The sequence below is a fragment of the Hylaeus volcanicus genome, chromosome 5 (assembly GCF_026283585.1).
Source record: "Hylaeus volcanicus isolate JK05 chromosome 5, UHH_iyHylVolc1.0_haploid, whole genome shotgun sequence".
Classification (NCBI taxonomy): Eukaryota; Metazoa; Arthropoda; class Insecta; order Hymenoptera; family Colletidae; genus Hylaeus; species Hylaeus volcanicus.
Window position 1 is genome coordinate 25,356,345 of NC_071980.1, and position 16,846 is coordinate 25,373,190.

The following is a 16,846-nucleotide window of genomic DNA, read 5'->3' on the forward strand; positions in this document are numbered from 1 at the left end:
TGATCATTCGCTGATCTTGAAGCTGATTATTAAGTAAATTGATTCAGAGTTGTCTAGAGTTTATTATTTAGAGTTATTTAGAGTTATTTAGAGTTGCGAGTCGATAAAGTGCTTTGACATTAAAATTGAAAAAGCCTCAAAAAGTGGAGTTAATCAAGTTGGCTTGTGAACAGCTGAAATGTGCGCCGCTGACGCCAGTGAGACGCAGCCGCCATCGGGAGAAACACGCGGGAACCTGTCCAGGACAGACTGGTAGATAAGCAACTGCAAGATAAGATACGCTAATTGAGAGATCTTAATTGGAGGCTGCACGGACCCTCTCGGGTCTTTTCCTCTGGCGGACATACCGCCGCCGTCATGGTCATTTCGTTGAGGTCTTCGTGAATCTTTTCAAATTTCTACAAAGACCGTGAATCTGTTTATAATCAGTCTTCGGTGCCTTCGCGTTCAATCATTTTTAACTCCAGTCTAAATAGATATATTCACTCGGTTATTTCGTTACGTTAAAGTAACAAGCTTCATAAAACACACGACAACTCGTTTAAAATAGGAAATGTCGGTGCACTAGTAGACACTAGTACTACTAGTAGATACTAGCGATATGATTGTTGTGAATGTTATGATTCACGTTGGCGATTACAGCGTTTCTTGTTATAATTTATGATTGTGGCCATGGATAATTGTAACGACCAATCGATTGGCGTCTGTAATAATCTGTGACTGTGATCGTGACAATTTAATATCGAGACCATAGATGAACGATTGTGCTAATTGTGATGATTGTAATTATCATCTATTCATATCAAGAATATGCGAGAGAATATCCATGACTTAATTGCATCTCTCCATTTTCATTTCGTCAGAGAGTCAGGCAATCGCCTGAAGGACGAAACAAAGCTATCGATAATAGAAGCAAACGCCTGAAAAATAAAAAGTTGCACGGCTCTTCTTCATAAATAAATTTCTCTTCTTCGTAGTTGGTTTACTTCGAAGAGGAATTACTTTCGTCTGTCCGTCTGCAAAGCGTTAATACAAAATCCAAGGCCGCCGTGGCGAGTTTCACGCGAGTAAAGGTGGCTCGCGGCCCGAATCTTCTATTCTTCTGTCGTTGATAACATCTGGCCGAGTGTACGTTTCACGTGGATCTGTTCCCCGGCTATGAGACACCGAGTTTCGTCCAGATGAAAGGGGATCGTAAAGCAGGTATTATCCCGTAAGATAAAATTTCCGGTGGCGGAGCACGAAAACGGCCGACGAAGGTAATCTTGGGATCTCGATGCGGGAACCTAGGGTACCGGGGAACTTGGCTTCCCAACCCGCCGCGGTCGGTGAATCCAGGGTTAGGGGGCACCGTGGGCCGAGGTGGCCGAAAGAGAAAAAGGGTAGAGGAACGAGCGTAAAGAGGGTGAAAACTTAACGGCTACGGCCGAGTCCCAGACTCGTGATTTCTAGATCAAACACTCGAGAGCGTTAAGAAGGAAGTTGGGAAGGGGTGCTTATTTGAGTCGAGAGAAAAAAAGGTGTCAACGAGCTGCTAGAAGGGATCGAAATTGGAGGACCCACTATTTTTTTGGCTGCCCTCTGTCTCGTTCTTCTGTGTCCCCCCCGTCCCTCCCCCCTCTTTGCTCGTACTGTGCCGATCCTTCTCTTCGGGAGACCCCAAGGAATCGAAGGGGAAGGCGGAGGGGCGCGAGCGAGGGGATTTTTTGACATTATTTAAGGAGCCCTCCAGAACTCACTCTCGGGGAAATCAACGGTTGGAATTGGAGTAGCGGCGGGAGTGGGCCTTCTATCTGCATCTTCCGCCCTCTTTTGTACATACGTGGAAGAACGTAATACCTTTTGTACCGTCACGGTAAATAGAGAACCGACTGTGGTTCCCGCACGATCCGATAACCACGGGGCTTGTTTGATTTTAGCTTTCTACCTCGAGTGATTTCAACGGATTTGCACCTCGATGGACGCCCAAGTACCTACAGAGTCCAACGATTCCATTCTCGGGAAGATTAGGTGGTGGTCGATCGAATCTTGTACACGTTCAATTTACCGAACGCTTTCGTTGTTCGATTATAACGTCGTTTCTTACGGATCGCTGACGAGTGGAATGTTTTACGTACATCGCGATCGTCGGTCGTAATTGGCCATTATAATTATTATTCGCCACAAATTAATCACGATACTCGCGACAGTCGGTCTTTTATCTTATGTTTCGTTTATTCGAACGTGGGTAAACTATTATGAACAAATTGCAGTTATAAAACTATTTTATGTGCCTAAAAGGCACAGAATTAATTTTTATTGATTATATTCGTTTAAAGGAATTCAATTTAAATGAAAGATCGATTAATTGCATGTAGATTTATCGGACATTCTTATAATAATAAAAGAGATCGATTACGAAGATCCAACTATCTCTGAATTGACATTGAAGATAGACGTTGTAGAATGAATAAAAACTATAGCCTAAATATTTTACCGGATTGGTCTACCAACACAAACAAGAGTTAAAAGTATATTACGTATTTACTCTAGTTTTTAATTTTTTTTTTAAACAAACAATCATATTCTTCACGTCAATTAGATATTTATCGAATTTCTAATTTTCTAGACGAAAACACAATAGTAAAAAATAGAAATCATCTACCTCGCACAACGATTACCAGAAAGGAAGGGGAGTAACAGAAATAAATACGAATAGATATAGCAGTGTATGAGCGTGTATTTGACAGTGTTTTTCCTCTCTCGTACGGCGGCACACATTATTAGAATTCGCAGTACGTATGCGATTTAAGGTGGAATGTTATATTATTGCTAATTGCTGCCGGGTGTGCTGGACTCGCTGCAATTCGCTATTTTACAACAAAATCACCGGCAATATCTGATAATTGAAACGCAGCGTCGTAATCGGTAAAACGGCAATTTTCGCTCGGTTCGATTTACGAAGATCGTTAAACGTCAATGTATCGGCGAATTGTTCGCTATTACCGATAGAAAAGTGTCCGATGTTAGTTGTCGGGAATCGTGGGTATTTAGTTATTGGATATTAGAAGGCAAATTGAATTTTACAAAATTGACATTTGTACGAGCGCAGCACATCCGGGTTACATCGACACATCGATTTAATGGGTAAACGGGTGGGCCTCTATGTTACAACGCGAATTACAATGTAGAATATCATCATCCTCGTATCGCCATAATCGTCGTCGTCGTTTCATTATACAACAATCATCGTAATAATTAATTATTATTATCATCGTTTTCATCGTGGTACGCCTAAGACAAGTCGGTATTAAATATCTTACAATACACATCGTCTTCCATATATTTATATATATATATATAATATTTATATATATATAATATTTATATATATAATATTTATACTTTACCTTTTTTTTCTTTACTCATTACGTATACTATCTATTTATAGGGTAGTCAGATTCGTCTCTCGTGTTTCATTCGTTTCTTTCGCCGTTCTCGGTTTGTCGACAATGAAAAAAGTACAAATAAAAAGTAGAAGGAAAAAAAAACCAAAAGATGGCCGTTCGCGGTGCTCAATGTCAGGTCACGATTAAGGGGATTTTTTGGCGGAGGGGGGGGGGGGGGGGCGAATACGTCCGAACACTTTGTGCTTTCTTTTTCACGCCGCTTTTTAAAAAATGTCGTTCGCTAAAACACAACTAGATTTAGGTACATTGAAGTATGAATGATCCGTAGAAAAAACGCGAAGTCCCATAATTTATAAAAAACTAAACTCGGTGACTTGACGTCGAGCAGACGTGATGAGAAATATGGCGAGAAATCAGTTCCGTCGGGAATCGCTGGCGATCTGTCGCGATAATCGACACGATGCCTTATCGTTCGTCGACGTGGCGAACTTCTAGCCCCTCGCGGTCCCGCGTGTCGGGCCGGGCTCGACGAAACCACACCGCGACCAGAATGTCCGGACCGCGTAGGGGCTAAACGGTCCGCGTCATTTTCAATTTGAATTATAACAAACGTTCGCCGTGATTCTCGAGACGCGTCGTTGCACGACATACACATACAAAAAACGAGTAGGTTAACTTTTAGAGATGGCTGTTACAACATCATATTACGTTACAATACATTTTACGCGTTATAGTAGTTTCCTGTTACTCGGTTACAAGCGTCGGGGTTTAGGTATTCCCTTCCTCGATGCTCGGCTGCTGAGATTTTCGTTCTGTTCCTTAACCCTTTGCGCTCGAGCAGGCGACACTCGATCCCCACTGGGTTTTAGTCGAGTGGCGAGCGAGGGGCGACAATCTTTCTTTACGGCGGATTTCCGTGAATCTCGAAGGGTCGATGGGAATGAATAGATTCCTATTAGGCGTCGCTTTAACTTCGAAACGACACGACTGGACGCTGCGACCGTCGCGTTGCTTCGATAGCTTCCTAATGGGTTCTCGATAGTCCACGAAGAGGTTTCTAAGCTCTTCGCGTGTTCTTTTAAAAAGTGTTAAACGTTACAGCTTGAAATTGTAACGAGATCTTTTATTTAAATTTTTACAACCTTTCCAGGGTTAGATCATATTCGACAATTGCGTTAGAGAGTCGTTCGTAAAGTTTTTAATGTTTCCTTAGTAGAGTCTTATACGAATGATTCGATGATTCGTGGACACGAAGAAGAATACAGAAGGTAACGTTAACGAGTTTTTCTTTTTTGAGATGTAGAGATACCGTGGAGTATTCAAATAAAATGTTTCTTTACGTTATCTTTACGGATCATTATACGTAAGAAGTGCAAAGAAGTCAAATATTCGAAAAATCTTCGCCGGTTCACCTTAACGAAACTATCGTCGAGCGCAGAGGGTTAATTATTGTAGCTAGACCTGCGTATACCACGTACCGATGGACGAAACTATGAAAGAAACAAGAAATTGATACACCTAGCTCTTGATTTACATGGAAAATTGGTTCCTTGGAATTTTCTATAACTCTAAATCATGGATTTTTGTACACAAAACCATGAAAACAGAAGATGAAGATACTGCGTATAATTCAGGAAGTTATTTTAATTAATTCGTTTATTTAAATGTAAAGTAAAATACAAATAAATAACAAAAGGGTGTCAGTCCATCCGTGAAACAACAGATACATAAAGCTATATTTTATAATTTCAATTTTCGTTTCTATAGATATGACTTTTCTTCTCGCTTCTATTCTTTTTTATTAACGTTAAGATTGAATCGAATTACAAAAATGCCGAAGAAATTATACTCGTTCGTCATTGACCATTAAATATAAATTTTAAAAATTTCGTTTGCTAAAGACGCACCGCCCTAAACAATACGAATGTTTTCCGAGTACGAAAAACCGTTTGTACATCTTTTAGGTTTAACGTGAGCGTTAACAAACAAATAGCACTAGATACGTGGGCGGTATAAATTTTTATTTTTAACAGTTTCTATTTTGAGAAATTGGTTACTTTAGAAACCGTGTAAATCGAAGGTTAGGTGTACTTCAAGACTCTTATCTCGCTAAGTGATAATGCCACGAGATTGGAGATAAAAGTCACAACAACGTGTTGAATTTTTTCCAAACGGTGGACGTTTAACCCTTCGCGGTTCTCTGTCGAGCGAGGCTCGACAAAAATGTACCGAAATAGAAAAGTCTCGGTCGCAAAGGGTCAAATAAATAATAATTAAACCGCTAAAATCAGCTTACACAATCTTCCGTAACAGCATCTCTGATTCGTCGAACGGAACGTGGCTTCTCTATAGTAACTTGCTGTCTAATTCTTCTCAGCGGCACACGTAAACATCGTACAAGGTGGGAGTAGGGCCTCTACGCACTGCCACTCGTACGAAAACGAAATTAACTAATCAGGTATTGAGTATTCTCGGATTTAAGACTGAAGACGTGAGAAACAGATGGGGGAGTAATGTATGCGAAATTTGTCTCCTAATTTTCAGATTTATTTGAATACATTGTAAAATATATTTCGTTTAGAAATAAAATTTTCGACACTAGATGAATATGGAAGGGAAGAAAGGAAGAATTATGAATAGATCGATAGAATCGTGATAGAGTTCACGTAATGAAGGAGGGAATGAGCGAAGGGTCTAAAATGAGACACAGTGGGTCAAAAAAGTATTTGTACACGTCAATTTGTTGGAGATACCTGTAAAGAAGTAGCGCATTGATATATTGTATATTTTTTTATTGCTAAGGAACAAAAGCATAGCTCTTGTGTAACTCGTCTAAACAGTTTATCTCGATACTTCGCTTCGATACATTAATTGAAATTTTGTAGAGAATTTGTGGTATATTTTAGACTTGAAGATTAGAAGAAAACGTATAAATCGCTCTTAGAAAGGAAGAAAGAAGAAGAGATTTTTCAGCAATTTTTAAACAATTTTCGTTCTCTTTTTATAATTTTCAAACGGTAAATTATCAAAATTTCCGCGTGAAAAAATGATTTCTGTGTATAACGAAGCACCGAGTTACGTACTTTATACAAATGTACTACTTCTATATGCAGGCAGTTATTAAAAAAAAAAAAAGGAAAAAAAAGGGAAAAAAATTGGGAGTGCAAATACTTGTTCGATTCACCGTAAGTGGGGAATGAGTAAAATAAAAGAGAGCAGCGCACATTTCCATACACGTACGAGGAAAAGGTCTTTTTCTCGGGCGGTTTGGTTTCCGTAGTATCTAAATATGATTTCAATAAATAAGCTACCTAGGGAGCGATTTCTTTTTGGGAGGATAGGGGTAGGCGCTCCTTGCGTGGCGAGTCTGCGTAAACGAAATGGCTCAGGGGTTGGTTCCGAATCCTAACCATGGCGTGCACACGACATCACCGAAATTGGAAATAAATGAGAAATAAAGCTACACGCCTGAGAAACCCGAACCCCTTGTGTTCCATTCGCCGAGTCGCCACCGCGTCCTATACTCGTGTTCCTAACCTAGTAATACAGTCTGCGATAGCGTCCTAAGGATTAAGTTCATTAACGATCATTGTAATATATTACACACACTCACACGCGTCCAGAGGTAAATACATACGCACGCGAAAATGCACACAAATACTTAAGCTCGTACACGAACACGCAGTTTATGCCAATACTCTCAGTAGGTACTATCTCACTTTCATTCCTATCAGAAAATAGACTTCTGTGTAATGATAACGCTCGACGCGGCAAAATCGCGGTAGAAAGTAACCGGTATTTCAAGAATATCACGTATAAAATGCTCAGAGATCCCAGAGATTATTTGTTCATCCGTTTCTAAAGATTGTTTCGAATAGGTTTACTAAAAATATATTATTCTTGCTTCCTGTGAATGTGTGTACCGATTCTCCGTGAAAAAGGTTCCTCCGTCTGTATCCGTGTCTCAGTGTACGCAATTATGTTTGTGTACGTGTGCGTTTGTTCGTGTATGTATCCGTTTAGTGTGTTATACGTGTCTGTGTCTGTGTCTGTGTCTGTGTCTGTGTCTATGTCTGTGTATGTGTATGTGTGTGTGTGTGTGCGCGTTGGAAGTAACCGACAATGCGTTCTTTCACACGACGTTCATAATGCGCATGTCGTACTTACTTTTTTTTCTCTCTTTCTCTCTCTCTCTCTCTCTTTCTCTCTATATATATAAATAGAAGGGTAAAAAGTTATTTCGGTGTGTGGAGCAGTCGTTGATAAAATAGCAATTCTGAATACAACCGCGCCCCGAACTTCAATATCGACGCGACAGTGAGAACTGCGTGTACGTCGCGAGCACGTACGCAAGCACGCACGCACGCACGCACACATTATATTCATACACGCAGGCAGGCAAGCAGCAGGCAGGCAGGCAGGCAGCCACGCATGCACGCACACACGCTACATTAGGCGGCATAATTAGCACAGCGAGCGAGAGAGTTTGCGCGGCACGAGCTCTACTGCGCGAGCGTGCGGAAGAGTCGACGCTCAGCGCATGCGCCAACGCTAGAAAAGTCTGCGCGTCGGACGAATTTCTCGCTTTAACTTCGGACCAATACGACCGGACACGTTGCGTCGCTTTAACCCCTTGTCCTACCGTTTCGAAATAGAGTCGCTTACCGCACTTTCCTACGACGTGCCTGAACCGTGCTTTTCGTGTTTGACCCGAGTCTACCAGTGGTACCAGTGGTACCACGAGTACCACTCGTAGGCCAAGGGGTTAACTTTGGATCGACACGACCGGATCCTGCGACCATTGCGTCTCTCTCACCGCGACGAATCGCGTCGATTAATAAATTTTTTATTCGATTAAATTTATCCGTTTCGCGTCGAAATTCGATCCGAAGGTAACGATTCCGTCGGCGTGCGCTGTTCGCGGCACCTCTCCGCGCATCTATTGCGGTTTTGTGACAGCGTTAGAAGCACGACAGCTGTCCGATTGTGCAACGATTTAGGCCGATCGCGTGCGCAACGTATACTTCTTCCACCGCTAAACGAACTGGCGCTAGTGTCTCTAACAAATTTACATTCTCTCGCGGCTCTGTCTGCTTTTCCCCCGGTTTAGTATATTTTTGTTGTCTGTTCATCTTTTTTTTTTTGTTTTTGTTCTTTTTCGTTCATTTTATCATCGTGTGAAAATGAAAGAGAAATGATCGATGACGAATCGCTGTCAACCGAATGCGTAGAAAAATTTTAGCGATGGAACGAAAGGGAAATAATGATCATCGTACTTGCCTGAAAGGATTCAGTCGGGGCAAGTGTGAAATAGAATCTAATGACGCGTAACGAAAGCTATGTATCCGGTGAGACTATCGTCCTGCGAGTTCGTACACCCATTCCCGCGGAACGTGTTCGTTGTTTACCTTCTAGCGAATCGCCGTCGGTTGGAGGAATGTACCCGAGCTAGCAGGAGACGTAAAGGCGAGCCAGCTTTATTCGTTGCGATCAATCGAGGCGCGTGCTTCGAGCCGCGTTTCAGGTGATGCCGCATTTTGTGGGTTCCTGATATCGAGACCGTACGTTCTACCAGCGTATTTGGCAGTCTGATCTCAGGTTCTCACAGGTATGGAGGAGGCAGTCTTGATCGGCGAGCCAATACGCGGCTCAATACTTGCTGGTCTCGACGAACAGACGGCTATCGTGTCGTCTTCGTGGCGCGGAGACCTTCCCTTCCTGGCGCATCTTCCAACGATTCGAATGCCGATAACGATGCGTCGTATGGATGATCTCCCTCGTACTGTCGACCTGCAACAGGGAGTTCTTCGTGGCCCTCATCACCGGCGAGGACTTCTTCGATCCAAAGTACGGATCCCGTGGATCCACACCGCCCATGTCCGCGTTCACCAGGCTGTTATGGTGGTTTATGTCGGCATGGGGGTTATACTTGATGAAGTTAAAGCACTCCTGCCGACCGCGGAGATTCTTCATCGGCTTGCCAAACTTGTTGAAGCCTAAATACCGCGAGCTGTCCGCCGCGCTTCTGTACCTCAGATAGGATCCGTTGTAGAGCTCGTAGAACTGGCACATGAGACCCTTTTGCTTCTTAGTCTGGAAACAGATCGATAGATCTCTCTTAATCGTCTACGATGATCTAGATTCATGGATATTTCGGGGTTTGTTACGTGGCTCTTGTAGAGAAGTTCTTTGGATAAAATATCGAATTGCTGGTAGCTTCTTCAGGGACCAAACGACATACTGATATTATGATCATATCAATATCAAGGTTCAAATGTCACTCTGATATTGGGAGAGATCATCAGACTCAGAGTCAAATTACACGCTAATATTGTGTTTGTCAATATTAGAGGTTAGATTACTCATTGACATTGTGATCGTCAATACAAAGGGATAAGGGTCTCGCTTTATAGTAAAATTCCAAAATCTCTCCAATAGACCTTAATATCGTTTAATAATACACCTATTCCTTGATATAAGTAATCTCGCTTTACGTATCTTGGAAAATTTATCCCACAGCCTCTTTATAAGTAGCAATGTTTGTTACTTGATCCCGTTTGTTTAAGAAAGTACAATTTTGTAAGGAAGGAAAATTCATGAGCGTGTCGAATGTTTAAATTATATTTAACGAGGTTTCTCCGTTAGTTTGCTGTATGGCACAGTATGTGAATGCCACGTATATCGAGGAATGGCTGCATAAATCATTGACCTTGGCATTTTGATGTATTTTTTAATTTAAAGTCAAGTAATTACCAGGCCGACAAGTTTCCACTGCTTGTTAAAGCAAATGTATCGTTGACTCTTCTCAGCGAAGATGTATATCTTCCCACTGAAATCTTCCGACTGCGTCGTAAGTTTTTCTGCAACATAAACAGTAATGAAATTCGATTAGAAAATCGAACGAAAAAATTATCGTTCGTAATTATACAATTGTATCTCGATTAGCAGAATACGAAAGAAGAATAATAAGAGTTTTCTTCCATTTTATTCCCGAATCTTTCTTACGGTAAGTTATTAACTGACGCTATTCTCAAAATGATTAAGAAGCGAAGAAAGAAATTGTATATAACCTATTAGAAGATTTTGCAAAAACTTTACGAAGGTAACGGAGAACTATCCAAAGAGAAGAATTGTCGGGGGGGACAAATGAGAGGATGCTGTGGACAAACCGTTTTGTGGTTCAGTATGCGAGTTGGCATATTTCTGAGAAGAGATCTCGTCGCGTTTATGGCGCGAGTTGTAGCTACATGGACGCTCGGAGGCCCTCTTCCAGGCACTGTTGGGAACTGAGAGAAGAAGAAAAGGTTGGCTAAGCCTACCGCCGGGGCTAGTTGGTGCTAATGAAGGTGGCACAGACCGACTGGTGTGTACTTTTCCACTTAGCGGATCCTGTCGTGCCTCGACCCCGAAGTGCACGTTGCGCTACGCTCAATGCAACCGCGTGTCTCCCTTTTTCTTTCACACCCGCTATTACGAAATTCTGCCGACCGAGAAGCAGGCGTCTTTTGTTCCGTATAACCAAAGAAAAAGGAGGAAAACGCCGGTCTACAGGTGCACCGCGGAAATCTCCCTGCTTTCCATCGCAAAGGAATGCGAGGTATAACCTTCTTTGTAATTGATACGCTCGTGCAAAGGGTTCCTCAAAAGGGCCTTTAGGGTTTCTTTTTTTAATCAAACACAAACGGTACGGAATTTTTCCGACTTCGTACACACGGTTGCAATCAAAAGAATATATTTCAGAAGCGCCAAATTCGATTTAAAATTGCTATTGTTCACGTTTTTCATAATTTATTGTTGTTGAAACGTTCCATTTCCTTTTAGAGTTTTATTACTTGTTCTTGGAAAGTTGTAGTATTTTTTTTTTATTTTAAGTACACACGATTGGAATCAAACAAGTGAAACACCTCGACATGTTTTTATATTAATTATTATTTTTCATGTTAAAAGAATTCATTTGAGAAAAGTCTTTGTACCGGGTATTCGAAAGTTACAATTCCATGTACGGACGTCGAAAGGAATAATGAACGTTTTGAATATTTTGAAAGAAGACACCTTAATTAATAGATGCTCGATGGGCCGATGTAAGTGTCGCGCATTGAAATAAAATTCTCTGTACCGGGTATTCGATACCGTGTACGGTATTCCATATATAGGCATCGAGAGAAATAATTAATTTTTTGGTTGTGACGAAATAAGATTTCTCATTTGATAGGCTTGAAGGACCGGTGGAAGTGTCGCGCATCGGTGGATAATTCTCCGCACCGAGCATCCGAAAGTTACAATTTAATTCATGGACGTCGAAGGCAATAATTAATTTTTTGAATGTTATGAAATGAGATTTCTTAATTGATAGACGGTTGGGAAGTAAAAGGTACGATGTCACGATCACGAGTGTTTCTTCCTTCGTTTGGTGGCCACACTCGTGTGGGTATAAGCATCATGCGTAGAGAAAAGGAAGGAGGTAAGTCTGCAGGGTGGCCCATTTGCTGGAGCCTCGTTAAATTCAAGTGGTTCTCGTCGGGTGCCTTCCCAACATCGAAATCAAGAATGTCCCCGAACTGCCTCGTAAAGTTCTCTCCTTTTCCCGCCTGGTCCACCTCTCTTTTCCTCTTTCGTTTTTCTTTTACATTTCTTTTTCTGTCCCAGCCTCCTACCAGCCTTCAGGAACGAGAAAAAGCGAGAGAGGACTTAATCTGAGACTGCTCTCTGACAAACCTACCATAGTGTCTATAGCCAGCGCCAATTAATTGCGGCACTTTCCTTAATTAATTGGATTCACCTTTCAGCGGATGTCTATCGCAATGGCGTCATCCTCAGCCGCCCAAGCAATTTGTTTTTTTCTTCTTCTACTTCTAATCCATCTTATCCGGATGCGCGAGAATTAATCGGTTCACAATTGGGGTCCATATGTCTTACACGTGTCGAATTTCGATGGGTAGGCGATTGCTACTTCGATAAGGAAATTAGATTACCAGATTCTACACTATTAACCAACCCTTTGCGCTTGACGCCATTCGCACTAGGGATGACTTAATTGAGAACTTATAGATGGCGTGAAAGGATTTCATTTCACAGTTGATTAATCGCTAATATGTGATAGGAAAATTAGATTCCAAGATTCTAGAATAGTACCAATCCCTTACATTCGACGCCATTTTCCCTAGGGCAAATTATCTTCAGAAAATTCTGTCAGTACTTCAACTTGTCAACTCTCGCAGATGATATAATGGAATTTTACACAGAAATTAGTGTAAAGATATATTCTATTTACTTTTACATTTTAAAAAGCAAAAGTTTTAGTATTAGTTCTGTATTTTTGCTTCTTTAATAGCGATTTATGAAACCTTAATTCATTTTCACTCAAATTTATTTCACTATAGAAATTCATCTTCGCACGTGTCGACTTTAAATACTTTTAAAAAAAAATGCTCTCATTTATCCATTCAATTGCAAACAAAAAAATAGTCAAGGTGTCAAGTGGATAGTGCTTGATCACGCACGTGTTCGATGTACTCTAATTCGATGCGGAAATGCAAGGGATGATATCAAAGACAAAGTTCTGTCACAAGTACGGCGATCCAAGATCGAAACTATTGCCAGAAATGTCCTTCTTCCGCTCGCCCGTTTGAAACACGACGTACCTGCGAAGTAGGAATCAAAGTACGACGATAACAACCCAAAACTAATGCCACCGACTTGGAAGATGATACGTGCGCCCTGTTTGTTCGTTCCAGTTACCCATTACAGAACTACTGTACTTCCTATAGCGAGTCGCCGTCGAGGCAATCGCGACGAAACTTCGACGGTTTTCCGTTTCGAACGATGGTTATCGTTATCGAATAAGGGGAGTGAGACCGTTGGACCATGGCGGTCCAGATGATGAGCATATACATTTGTATACGTTTCCAGTAACTTGCCAGACGTAACCTGCCACGTCAAGTGGTTAGAACAGGATTGCTCTGTAAGCGAATTGAATATAGCGACACAGAATTAATTTCTGCGCCTAATATTATTTATGGGAAACTAGGACATACTGGAAAATTGATAACATATCAAGGAAAGAATCGATCTTAATGATTAACACTAAATCTGCCACGACCGATCAAACGACCGTTTTCAAACTTTTCTATGGATCATATACAATTGTTTCATGCATTATTCAATTTAGCATCACGTGAAACATTTTTGCATTCGATTGAAACGTGTGTCTTTAACCTCACCAGGGATGACATTTTTCTATTTGTTATCATCAAATTTTTGTTCTTTTCAATATCGTCAGTAATTATAATTATAACAAACTAAACGTCCACATATGTGGCCACTGGTCACGTGTTCGGTCGCATTAGAAATAGGTACAATTACAAGTAAAAATAAGTAATATTTTTAAAGCGAGCTCGTATTAGACTCGCAAAAAAGGATTTCTATGAATATTTTGTAGGGTACCAACAGATAATAGAATAGGGTGGCGTATATTTATGATAGACTCTCATATTCGGCGAATGCACAAGAAAGCGAAGCATAGGGTGAGAAGGAGGAGACGAAGATGAAGCGACTAAATTTTTCGCTTCAGATCTCTGTCTTCCGTTCCTCGATCGTTCCCCCTCCCCCTCGGCTCTCGTTCCCTCTGATCGAAGCCGCCACGAGATTAGAGGCTGCCAAATGAATTAAAAGCCAATTTTAATCAAAAGCGGGCACCGGCTTTTAGGCACGATTACCCCCGATAATAACTGGTAGGATGGGCCCAGCTCGTAAGTAGGAAAGAGCGAGACAGAGGGAAAGAAGAATGGATCCCATATATTACTTCTACGTGCTCCTCGCGATACAGAAACCGATTCTTCCTTCGTTACAGGTTCGCAACTAATAGCTTTCTTCAACAGAAAACTTGGGGCCCCTGAGGGCTTCTTCTTGGAGGATGGTTCGTCGCTTTGCAGGAAGCGAGGGAAGGTGGAAAACTAACGGCGAAAATGGCCAACTAAATAACTTTTGTGACGTAAACGCATTAACTATGGGCGCGAAGTAATTAATTTCATGTTTTCTAATAGTAAACAAAATAAGAAATCGTATTTTCCGTACAAAGAAATGTTACCGGTGTAAAGGAACTAATTTTAGATGCTTTTCAATGGTAAACAAAATAGAAGAGCGTGTTTTTAACACAAAAAATGTTACGTCCTTCGAAAATTGAAAACATAATGTCCTTGTGCAATCAGCGCAATACTTGTTATTTTACACGCACACCAAGTAAAGCGACAACTCAGGTACAAGTCGGACGCAAGTCATCGACGTGCTCCAAGGGTAAATATTTTTCCCAAGACAAACGAGCGCTTGAGAACCACTGGATCGCCACAATTTCGCGACGTGGACGTTATGAAAGCTATAATATAACGCGAAAGCGAGCCAGTACCGTGTAACCAGTGGAACAAGGGAAAAGGGGGCAGAAAAGGAAGGGAAAGACCCGTATAACCGCGACTCTTGTTATGAGCCTGCCACGTATAATGACGATCTCGTCGTTAACACCTAAACGCACCGATTGGGAGCCTTTTCCATGTTCCGGAGTATCCGTCCCCATGGAAAAGGTTCCATGTTTCCATGGAGCGGAGTATCGTGAGCGCCCAAGATTACAACGAGCTACAAATAAAGGAACGAGCCGGTTGTCCAAGCATGGATCAAAGCTACGACGGGCGCAGCCCTGATTTGCTCGACTGACGCGATAATCACGGCTCTTCGAGACTAGAATAATTAAATTCCAGGCTGAACGAATGCTGTCGTGGCCGACGTTTCTCTCTCCCTTCGTTTCTCGACGTGGCTCGTCGTCTCTGTCTGTTTCTCTTACTTGCGAGGGTGTCATATCGTGACTGCGCGTGATGTTAACCGTTTAGGAAGAATGGAGGTTCTCCGTGAACCAATTAAGGCCGTCTAATGCGATATGAATGCCACGAGGATCCGTGTAATTACAACTGTTGAACGTCTCGACGATTGGTACTGCGCTTTTTAATCGAATAATGAAAAGCCAGTAACTACGTACCATTTGTCTCAAAGTCAATTAGTATAGATATAATATAATGTAATGCAAAGGTACCGATTAAGTTTATACAGGATAAATGTTGACTTTGAGCAAATTACGTCGTATGCTTCTTGCTTTATTCAATTAATAAGTAATTGTAACGTATCATTGAGAAATTGTATGCCGAAGAGAAGATTCGCGTGTATAATAGAAATCGAAGCTAGGAATAAGAAAAGTCAAAAGATAGTACAATCAGCGATAAAAAAACAGCATACGAACTACCCACGTACATACGTGTATTAAGTGTATTAATAGCGAGTCCAATAGACCAAACGCTCTTCAAAATATACAAACTGGAAGTTGAAGGATAATTACGTTATTAATGTAAAATCTAGAAGACAATATCGCACGAGTGTAAATAATTCTAGATCTCTTCAAGCTCCACTCGCTCCCATGGTCTGCGAGCTCGGTTCTCCGCTCGTTAATTAACTATCGCGATTTCGTGGCGTACGAACCGACACGACCGGGCCCGTCGTAAAGCAGATTCGCCAAGTCGCGGTGACTAATTAGCGGCGAGTACGCAAACAAACAATTCCCTACGCGTAGCTAATTATCCCTCGGGTCCGCCGGCTCTCGGGAGGGAATCCACGAAGTCGGTTCGCCGCTCGACAGTCTGAATTCAAAGCTTCAAGGACGCTCTCACGGTGTCTGAAACCCTCGCGCGGATACGAGTGGACCGGGTACGGTCCGTTTCAGCGAACGGAGCTTGAGTAATCGCTGGTCAGGAGAGGCTCGTTGCGCCGAGTAAAGTGCCGAGAGATGGCAAGGGCCGCGAGTAGCTGAAGGAAAAGGTGGCGGCGGAGCAGGAACGGTGGCAGCGTGAGACGCAGGAGGTGGAAAAAGGAGGAAGAGGTGGACCGAAAGTGATGGATCTCGGGGAGGTGCAGACGCGGCGCAGCGTGCGACGCGAAAACTGGCTCCTCTGTTTGCACAAGCCTTCTTCCCTCCTTTCAGACCTTCCTTTTCCCCCCTTCTCAAACCTGACGAGAGTCAGAAGAGGAGCCGCCTCGCACTCGCGCCGTGGATAGGGCGGACAGCTCGTTCCCGGCACCGGCTACGGACACGAAAATTCGACGTTACCGTGAAATCGTGTTGGCACGTAATGGTGCTAACGATCGTGCCCATCGCCGGAAAGCCGGGAACCAGCATTCGCGAAATTGAAGGCCGCCAGTCGAATCTCTGTGAATCACTTCAACGCGTTCGCAGCCGTACTAATTTCGCAAGTTTCCACTGGAGTCCACTTTTCTTGGAGGAGAATCCGTGGAATCTTTGGAATAAATCTTTATTTACAATGGAACAGATACGTATTGTCCTCCTAAGATATCCGGTCTATGAATTTTTTCATTTTACATTTTGAATTTTTGAATTTTTTCCCGGCATATTGTATTCGCCATTT

General features: G+C 42.1%; 1 protein-coding gene across 4 annotated transcripts in view; it reads right to left on the reverse strand.

Annotated features, from left to right (window-relative positions):
• Positions 1-2,701: 2,701 nt before the first annotated feature.
• The window catches only part of LOC128876532 (uncharacterized), a 137,183-nt gene continuing 123,038 nt past the window's right edge, over positions 2,702-16,846 (reverse strand). For all 4 annotated transcript variants that reach the window (XM_054122988.1, XM_054122986.1, XM_054122987.1 and 1 more), the window contains exons 4-5: positions 10,143-10,249; positions 2,702-9,482 (exon numbers count right to left, since the gene is read on the reverse strand). In XM_054122988.1, the coding sequence (XP_053978963.1) occupies positions 9,039-9,482; positions 10,143-10,249 (551 nt within the window). In that variant the 3' untranslated portion in view covers positions 2,702-9,038. The remainder of the gene's footprint in view (positions 9,483-10,142; positions 10,250-16,846) is intronic.